This window comes from Neophocaena asiaeorientalis, unplaced genomic scaffold (assembly GCF_003031525.2).
Source record: "Neophocaena asiaeorientalis asiaeorientalis breed wild unplaced genomic scaffold, Neophocaena_asiaeorientalis_V1.1 scaffold681, whole genome shotgun sequence".
NCBI lineage: Eukaryota > Metazoa > Chordata > Mammalia > Artiodactyla > Phocoenidae > Neophocaena > Neophocaena asiaeorientalis.
In genome coordinates, this window is record NW_020172271.1 from 1,382,785 (window position 1) to 1,392,523 (window position 9,739).

Genomic DNA, 9,739 nt, shown 5'->3' on the forward strand with positions numbered 1-9,739 from the left:
ATGAGCAAGATGTCAGAGGAGGAGGAGTTTTTTCTGTTCAAGAACATCTTGGTGGGGCCGTGGGATGGGCCTCAGTACCGCCTCGCCCCTGTCTGGGCCTTCCACCTCCAGGCAGCCTTCACGGGCTTTGTCTTCATTGTAGGGACGCCACTCAATGCCACAGTGCTGGTGGCCACACTGTGCTACAGAAAGTTGCGGCAGCCACTCAACTGCATTCTGGTCAATGTATCCCTGGGGGGCTTCATCTACTGCATCTTCTCTGTCTTTGTCGTCTTCATCACCAGCTGTCATGGATACTTTGTCTTCGGCCGCCATGTTTGTGCTCTGGGGGCCTTCCTGGGCTGTACAGCAGGTATTGCAGGACAAGGGGGCTGGGGGGAGGCAAAGGACACCGCTCCATGATTGGAACCAGGGGCCAGGCTGTTGGGTGAGAGTGGGCCCCAAAGAGGAGTCTGGGGGATAGAAGTTTGGTGCTCTTTTGCATACTGAGATATAAAGCCACCCAGACTAGAAGTCTGACCAAGTCCCAAACTCTACTTCACTAACCACTCCAACCTTCCCTCCCTGTGCTTTCTCCACCCCATCTGTATTCCACTCTGCCTGCCAGGATGAGTGGGGCTGTTTACCCTCTTACCCTCACATTTCATCACAGGTCTGGTGACAGGCTGGTCACTGGCCTTCTTGGTCTTTGAGCGCTACATCATCATCTGTAAGCCCTTCGGCAACTTCTGCTTCAGCTCCAAGCACGCGCTGATGGTGGACCTGGTCACCTGGACCATTGGTATTGGTGTCTCCATCCCACCCTTCTTTGGCTGGAGCCGGTGAGAGTGCGGGGCCGCTGTGCTGACGTAGCTAGAAGCTCAGGTTGCGAGGGCGGGAAGAGAGTTGGGTATGGTCTTTGACCTCTAATTTTTAAAGAGCTGGTGGAATAAATAAGGGAAAGGGCTGTGGGAGACAAGTGCTAAAGTTTACCCCGCAGTTGCAATTGCTAAAGGCTCGCTGGTGAGGACAGAAAATACCCGCTGCATGAAGTCATTCTGGGTTCTAAGTGGAGAACACAACCCAAGAATCTCATCTCCCTCTCTACTAATTGAGCCTCATGGTGAGTAAGTGCTTGGTCCCTTGCAGGTTTGCCCCCAAGGGTCTTCAGTGTTCCTGCACCGTGGGCACCAAATATTACAGCGAGTACTATACCTGGTTTCTCTTCATTTTCTGCTACATTGTGCCTCTCTCCCTCATCTGCTTCTCCTACTCTCAGCTGCCGGGGGTCTTCAGAGCTGTGAGTGCCTTTCGTGAGGGTCAGGGAGGAAGGGATCACAAGGCAATTTGGAAACGTCCAGTCAGGTAGAGGGGTATCAAAAAGCAGTGAAGGAAGTGGGGACAGGGAGATGATGAAATGAAGAGTAAGGCGGAGTCATTCCTGCTCAGGTATATCAAGAGACGCGTATGATCTTTTCCATTGTCACAGACCAGAGAGCTGCCTCCATCTTGCCTTCCTCAAGGAGGGGGAAACAGAGGGACTAGGCCAAAAGCTGGGACAGCAGAGAGACAATTAGAGTAGATGGCCCCCTAGTTGAAGAGTCCAGAGATCTGGGAGTTCAGGGCCAGGGATAAGAGGGTGTGATGTCTTCTGTGCTCTTTCCAGGTTGCAGCTCAGCAGCAGGAGTCAGCTACAACCCAGAAGGCTGGGCGGGAGGTGAGCCACAAGGTGGTGATGATGGTGGGATCCTTCTGTCTCTGTTACGCGCCCTATGCTGCCCTGGCCACGTATATAGTCAACAACCGTAACCACGGGGTGGACTTACGGTTTGTCACCATCCCTGCCTTCTTCCCCAAGAGTGCTTGCATCTACAATCCCATCATCTACTGCTTCATGAATAAGCAGGTAAAGCTCTCTATTTATATTCCTAAGACCTGGTTCTTCTCAACAATGACTTTTAACTCCAAGCACCTGGGACTCCACTCAAAGGGTTTCTAGGAGTCAACAGGGAAGGCATGGAAACCCTTAGCAGGCTAGAAAGCACTTGGTAAGTAAGCCCAGGGATGAAGGTGTGGTCATCCAGACAAGATCACAGGACCCAGGGAAGACAACTTGAGCCATAAAATTCGAGTTGCTCCAAAGGGCAGGATGAGAAGTGAAAAGGCTTTCCGTTTCACTGAAAAACCGATAGATCAGCAGTGCCCCTAAATTTCCATTTCACGAGTTCTTAATCCTTTCCAACTTCTAGTCTGCACGACCATTTATGTGAAACACAGAAATCACAACACATGCGTAAGTTTCTAAAACAGCTTATCATCTGAAGGTACCAGGTGGCTTCCTATCCCAAATCCTGAATCTAAGCTAATAACCCAAACTCAGACAAATCAAGGAGGGTTCCTGTCTTGTAGAGCTAACACTCTGCTTTGAGAATTGTTATTTTGTTTCCTCACTTCCAGAGATGGATTCGAAAAGAATGCGAAACCTCCTGGACAGAAACAGAATTGGCAGTCCTTCCCCAGTTGGGAGCGCGTTCAAGTAATGGTGGAGTGGGTGGGCGGGGCTATTCTGGGGTCACTTTTGACAGTGCTCTTATGGGGCAGGGTGGTTTGTGAGGTTTCCCAACAGTGAAATTCTGCACATTCTCAGAGTTAGCCAGAATGTGTAGGGATTATCACTGTAGACCCAGGAGTAGTGCGTAGTCTTAGCCTGGAACATAGCTAGCTCTCAGTATTGGGAAGATATAATCAAAACCACCTGAGGAGATCCTGTGTCTAAGGCATTGTGCAAGGCTTTGAGGATACAAAGAATGAGATCTTTTTTCCCCTATGCTTCCTGATGTTATCTCCTCTGTACTGGTCTACCAAGGGGACTATCTCCAATTCTCTTTCCTCCAGTTCCGAGCTTGCATCATGGAGATGGTGTGTGGAAGGCCCATGACAGATGAGTCTGACATGTCTAGCTCCCAGAAAATGGAAGTTTCTACCGTCTCTTCTAGCCAAGTTGGCCCCAACTAAGAAGCCATACTGGCCTGTTTGCAGCAACAAGGATTTTACATTTAAGGAAATTTCTACCTTGCCTGTCAAAAACCAAACGACTACAACACAGAAAACGGGAAGGGGAGTGATAGCAATTTGAGGTCAATTTTCCATTTTCCTACTATTTCCTTCCTACCTACATAAAGCTACTGTTCCAGCTGGGTCTACTTCAGACCACCCCAAAGGCCATTTCAACAATCATCAGTTTCTACTCTTTTTTAAATTTTTTTAAATTTTTTGTGGTACACGGGCCTCTCACTGTTGTGGCCTCTCCCGTTGCAGAGCACAGGCTACAGACGTGCAGGCTCAGCGGCCACGGCTCACGGGCCTAGCCGCTCCACGGCATGTGGGATCTTCCCAGACCGGGGCACGAACCCGTGTCCCCTGCATCGGAAGGCGGACTCTCAACCACTGCGCCACCAGGGAAGCCCAGTTTCTACTCCTAAGTGGCAGAATTTACAGCACTTGGAGAACAGATTTCTACATACACGGCAACTGTAAAGCAGTCTGGCTGATGATTTTTCAGTGTGTACACAACAATTATTTTCCTTTCTAGTAACATTTTTTCCTTACTGGGGATCTGTTCAAAGATGATACATTTTGAATTAAAACAAACTTATGGCAACACTTTAGAAATGGGAGAGACATTTAAAAAGGAACCTTTAGAGTTTCCCTGGTGGCACAGTGGTTTAAGAATCCACCTGCCAATGCAGGGGACACGGGTTCGAGTTCTGGTCCGGGAAGATCCCACATGCCGCAGGGCAACTAAGTTCGTGCGCCACAACTACTGAGCCTGCGCTCTAGAGCCCGCGAGCCTAGAGCCCGCGAGCCTAGAGCCCGCGAGCCTAGAGCCCGTGCTCCACAACAAGAGAAGCCACCGCAGTGAGAAGCCCACGCACCACAACAAAGAGTAGCCCCCGCTCACCGCAACTAGAGAAAGCCCAAGCAGAGCAACGAAGACCTGATGCAGCCAAAAATAAATAAAATAAAATAAAATAAAACAAAACAAAACAAAAACCTTAAAAAAAACCCTTTAGTAGGTCCCAAATGAGTTTCAAAGAACTTTCTTATGCTGTCACTGCCAGTAATTGCTATCGCTTTGGCTGGGACAGCCATGCCCACAAACCCCTGTACCAGCATGAATATTCCAGGTGCTTCCTTTCCCCCCACACCTCCTATCTGGCTAAACCTATATATCTGTCTTAAGCTGTGTATTTACTAAAGTTAATGGTTTAATTCCCTTCGTGTTCTCAAAATGAATTTGCACATCTAATACCATTTATAAACTATACAAAATGTTCAAAAAACTGTTTTACCTTATACTCCCTCTCCCCACCCCCTGAAGAAGACACTTTTTGAAATAAAAATCAAGATAAATGTGTGTACATTCAGAAATGGCTTGTGTTTGGTATCAGGCAATTATGTAATGAGCAGCTGGGCTCCTCTCCAGTTATATGGACTAAGGGAAGCAGAGAAGGGTTACAGCTGTAGAAGGATGCTAGAAGATTTCAGGAATAGGAAGAAAAGAGTAACCAATTTGGGAGAAGGCAGTAACTTCTCTGGGTTGGGGTGGGGGGTATGTTAAACCTTCTAGGAGAGCTCTTTTTCTGTGCCATTTTATAACACCCATAATTCTAAGCAAGAGTTCCATTTCTTAAGAAAATAAAGGACATTCATAAGCCACAGTGAATGTAAACAGTTTTATTTAGAAACAGATAGGTACCTGTTTGCATTATAGAATATAAAACTGGGTTTACACTCTATAAAAAATAACCAATATCCAAATTCAAGAGAGCTAGCATTCACAGAACACACAATGTGGGTGTGCAGCTACTGTTCACCAGCCTCAGGCTTGATTTAAACCAAAAGAAAAAAAAATCCAGGGGGTTCATTAGAGATTAGAGTACAATGCTTACTGATGAGCACCCAGCATCCAGAAGCTGCTGTCTTAGCAGATGGAGGTTTGCTTTCTAGGTGCGTGACTTTAACATAAGGCCTGGGTTCTCTGTACCTAGTGACCTATGAGGATCTCCTGCCACACAATTCATGATGTGCCCTCTCCAAGCCAGGGTTGGTGGGCATTATTAATTATCCCTGATCTTCTTAACAATAAAAATGGGGAATCTGGAAGGCAGAGAATTTCCACTCCCTTATACTGGGGTTAAAAGAATGTATCCACTCTCAAGAGCTCAATGCAAAGGCTGGGGTGGAGTTACACGATATCCGGCTTTTTACCAAGTAGCCCACCTCAACGTGATTGTGGAAGACCAAAGGATACACCTAGGTTCAGATTATAATAATCACCCAGCACCACCTGAATGTATTATCCAGAAAGATATATGAAATAATAACGGATATATATATATATATATATATTTGTCTTAGTATCCTGAGGGCTAAAAACTTGGAATATAATAATTCTTCTCAAAAGAGGTCCATCTGTATGAAAGGGACCAAAAAGGACAGTTTCCTGTTAGGTAAAATATAGGTAAATTGAGTTGGGAACAGAGGTGGTTTCTTCAGCTCCTTCTACAATGTCCCTCTCTTTGATCAGGGTTGGCCATGTTGATTCACGATAAACTTTTTTTTGGCAGTGGGGAGATGGGAACATAGGGAGTGATGGGTCGAAGGCAGGAAGGGTGAGCGATGGTCCTCAAACAAAAGAGCCCTCTCATCTTTGAGTCTTAGCTCAAGCTCTCCAGCTGACACAGAAACAGGCCTGGTAGTAAGTGGTTAGCATTCTGAGGTACGAGGATCCCTGGTAAATTCAGCAGCATGTGGATTTTGGAAACCAGCCCACAAGATAAGAACACTGCAACCAAGCCCCTAACTAATACTGCTATTTAACCACCGTCCAAAGGAGAAAGGAAAGAAAAAAATCCCACCACACTAGGAGGTTCTAAGCTTTCATTTAAGGTGGTCCAAAAAATCTTCTCTTTATTTTATCTTCGAGTTTCTTAAGAGAATCCTCATTCAGTGATCATTTCTCTCATTAAAGGCACTTTCAATGACGATTGGAAAGGAGGACATTTTAACTGCAGCGCAGATTAATTCCTTGGAACACCTGGGGAAATAGGCGCTGAATGGGGGCACTTACAGTGATTCAATAGGCAAGACAGTCTTGAGCACTTCAATAGATGCATACCCAGAAAAAAGCATGTGCCCTAAAAACACTTGTATTTTTCCTTTAGTTTTCCAGCTGTTTCTATGTATAGCTCTGTAAAGAGATCACACTCAGTACTTGACTGATTTTCAAGACAGTGGCCCCAACTCTTCCCACCACAGCTGTGCTTGACAAAATTAGCAAACAGCTAGTCTTACAGGGAAGGAAAAAAAAAGAATGAATGAAATCAAGTTGAGCCAAGCTTTCTTACAGCACAGGGATCGGTCCTTGCCCAGACAATGCCAGGACCTGGACCTGGAGCAGCTGAATGAAATATTCGGCCCCTCCTACTTATGCAGGATACTTTTCAATAGGCAAGTTTAAGTGTTATCTCTCTAAATATAAATTGTGGGGACTATTTCTTCCCTCTTCTCTCTCTTGAACATTTCTTATTGATCTCAGGCTTAAAATTTATTAACTCAGAATTATAAAAATTATATGATAAGGGTTGAGACAGAGTGAAGGGCTAACGTTTGCCTACAAAGTGTGAGCTGAGGATCTTGATCCTTCATATCATACTCCCAACCAGAGAACAAATACAAAAATAAACACACATGTTATACGTAATACAAAGTGTAAATCTACAAACACTAGTGTACTAATTAGAGTTTTTCCTCAGAAGCACAGTTTCCCTCCAGTCCCTCAGAGAGGAGGAGGAATGGGGACGGGATTTTTAAGACAGCTTTTCATGTCTTAAAAAGTTTGTAATAACAGTCTCAGTAGCGCAAACAATTTCATGTGAAACCAGAAGCTGTAAAAATAAATTACTTTTGAAGAAATGTAGGTTCCTCTGTCTGCAGCTCAGAACTCGTCATGTCGTACTAAGGCCTCACCAAAATCTGTGGCCTGGCTACCCACAAATAAATCATACTTGTCAACAATCTCCTCCTTGGTAAGCTTGCCATCCTGAAAGTAGAGAGAACAGTGAATTGATGCAAAATATATTTCTTATTTCAAATTTAGAACACTGTTAACATACAACAGGGGTTAGTCAAGATTTACGATTCTAATTCCCACTAAATCAAATGTGAACTCAATCCTCACTGCCCATCCCCAACACACACACACACACACACACACACACACACACGCAAAGAGGGAAGTAAACAGCAGTTGATACATTTTTCTTATCAAGGAAGTTAAAAGTGGAAGGATGGAAATAATATAGCTCAATAGCTCCATGCTAGGGATATGGGTTTGTTTTTTGAGAAGAAAACGCTCCCTTTCGAGCAAAATGTGGGACATCTCCTAGATATGGGTAAGAGATAGTCAAGAATAGCCAGGAAAAATACTTCAAAGTGAATCAAGTCTTTGTCTAACAGGAACAACGAAATATGCTAATATCAAGCACAGTCTTCAACTCCAAAATGACCTAGTCACCAATCAGATTCCAGACAGAACCCCAAATGAAGGCTCAGATACTCATCTCAAGAATTATCTAGGCTAGATTCCCAAGGAATGACTACATCAGTTTCCTTTTCTCACATGTCTCAGGACACAGCACCTGGCTACTGAAGTGACTGAGCAAGAACTCAAAACAGACTGACCCTCAAAAAGGCTCAATCAGAAACTGCATTAGGAGCCTCCCTGGTGGCGCAGTGGTTAAGAATCCGCCTGCCAATGCAGGGGACACGGGTTTGAGCCCTGGTCCGGGAAGATCCCACATGCTGCGGAGCAACTAAGCCCATGAGCCACAACTACTGAGCCTTTACTCTAGAGCCTGTGTGAGCCACAACTACTGAAGCCCGTGTGCCTAGAGCCCGTGCTCCGCAACGAGAGAAGCCACCGCAATGAGAAGCCTGCACACCACAACGAAGAGTAGCCCCCGCTCACCACAACTAGAGAAAGCCCGCGTGCAGCAACAAAGACTCAACGCAGCCAAAAATAAATAATTTAAAAAAAGAAAAAAAGAAACTGCATTAAAACCGAAGATCAGTCTAAATAAAAGAACATTTAGAATTCTAGAATCCCCAACTTTAGACTGATTTTCAGTTTGCTCTAAGGAGAGCATTCAAATCTCTGAAAAAGGTGACAGGGCTCAATAGTAACACCACTCTTTTAATGAACTGAATGCCTTCTCAGATAATTGATCAAGGGTAATTTTAACAGGTTTCAGAGAAAAGCTGATTTATAAGCTCCTACAAATGATTTAATTTTAAAAAGCATATTTGATTTAAGAAGGAAACAACCAGCTTTGAGTAGGCAAAATGAGCCTGTAAAAGATAAAAGAACAAAGGAAATAACAACAAAAAAGCAAAGAAGATTTCTTGGGGTTCCAAAGATAGCAGATGATGCATGCTGGGCACAGGCTATATCCAGAGGCTCTTTCTGAGGCCTAAATTTCTCCAATGCTGGGAACATTGGGCAAAGGGATTTCTAAAATGAGATCAGAGAGCTAGCGCTGCCCTGTAAGTTTTCAATCGCCAACTTTAGATCCATAGCAGACTCAAACTAATTAAGACCTTAAATGCTCTATGTGCCTCAACAGGAATTTTTTAGGCAATCCCCTAGAAACAGACTTCGATCACTGATAGATTGTTTGGGCCTGGACACTTACCTTGTTCTGGTCGGATTCGTAGACTAGGTGCCTGGCTTCTGCCTCTGCATGATCATAGTCTGAGGGAAGGATCCAGTCTTTGGTCTCTTCCTTATCCATCTTCCCATCTCGGTTCTTATCTCGAAACTCAACAAACTGTTCTCTCTCAGTCTTTACCCATTCTGGCTCATCAGCATTTCCATCATGGCTGTACATGTCACCTGTGTGAATACACATCCACACAGAAGACGAGTTTGTCTTTTCTCAAAGACTGCCCCATGCAAATCTGACCTGACCCTTTTTCCTCATTCATCAGTTTGGAACCTAATAGCAGTTATAAGGGTATTTTAGGTCAGAGAGACCTTAAGAAGCAAGGAGTTTTCCTGATGTGTGATTATTGATCTTGCAACAAGAATATTTCCAGCTGTTGGTCTTGAATGATATGAGAGCAAAGAGAATCCTTTAAAAAAAATGCAGAAACAAAGGGAGATGACTAGTGTCAAGAAAGGTGAAGACCAGGACTTCCCCGGTGGAGCAGTACTTAAGAATCTGCCTGCCAATGCAGGGGACATGGGTTCAATCCCTGGTCCAGGAAGATCCCACATGCTGCAGAGCAACTAAGCCCATATGTGCCACAACTACTGAAGCCCACGTGCCTAGAGCCCGTGCTCCACAGTGAGAGAAGCCACCACAAGGAGAAGCCTGTGCACCACAACGAAGAGTAGCCCCCGCTCGTTGCAACCAGAGAAAGCTGGCGCAGCAATGAAGACCAAACACAGCCAAGAATAAATAAATTTCTTTTTAAAAAAATAAATAAAAGTAAAGGTAAAGACCAACTTTCATAAGATAGTTGTTCCCTACATTCCATTTCACTACTAATTAACCCGACCACTAGTTTTAGAAAGATGTGGTTTTAAATCCTAAAGAAAACTTGAGAGGTCTATAAGTCAAACTGTCCACCAACCAATTACAGAGTATACTTTTTTTTTTTTTTTTGCTTTTTGCGGGCCTCTCATTGTTTTGAC

The 9,739-nt window shown here is 44.6% G+C and overlaps 2 protein-coding genes across 3 annotated transcripts in view; one reads left to right on the forward strand and one right to left on the reverse strand.

Moving 5' to 3' along the window:
* On the forward strand, nt 1-2,994 carry OPN1SW (opsin 1, short wave sensitive). The gene is made up of 5 exons (XM_024763239.1): nt 1-352; nt 653-821; nt 1,129-1,279; nt 1,646-1,885; nt 2,875-2,994. Exons 1-5 carry the CDS (start codon nt 1-3, stop codon nt 2,992-2,994), a joined length of 1,032 nt encoding a protein of 343 aa, XP_024619007.1.
* Nucleotides 2,995-4,701: 1,707 nt separating this feature from the next.
* The window catches only part of CALU (calumenin), a 28,274-nt gene continuing 23,236 nt past the window's right edge, over nt 4,702-9,739 (reverse strand). For both annotated transcript variants that reach the window (XM_024762943.1, XM_024762945.1), the window contains exons 6-7: nt 8,736-8,935; nt 4,702-7,084 (exon numbers count right to left, since the gene is read on the reverse strand). In XM_024762943.1, the coding sequence (XP_024618711.1) occupies nt 6,980-7,084; nt 8,736-8,935 (305 nt within the window). In that variant the 3' untranslated portion in view covers nt 4,702-6,979. The remainder of the gene's footprint in view (nt 7,085-8,735; nt 8,936-9,739) is intronic.

What these genes read in the sequence shown, in the direction of transcription:
- OPN1SW (XM_024763239.1), top strand. Translation starts at nt 1, where the DNA reads ATGAGCAAGATGTCAGAGGAGGAGGAGTTTTTTCTGTTCAAGAACATC. An exon ending in CTTCCTGGGCTGTACAGCAG is followed by an intron (nt 353 to 652) that starts GTATTGCAGGAC and finishes ATTTCATCACAG; the next exon opens with GTCTGGTGACAGGCTGGTCA. An exon ending in ACTGCTTCATGAATAAGCAG is followed by an intron (nt 1,886 to 2,874) that starts GTAAAGCTCTCT and finishes TCTTTCCTCCAG; the next exon opens with TTCCGAGCTTGCATCATGGA.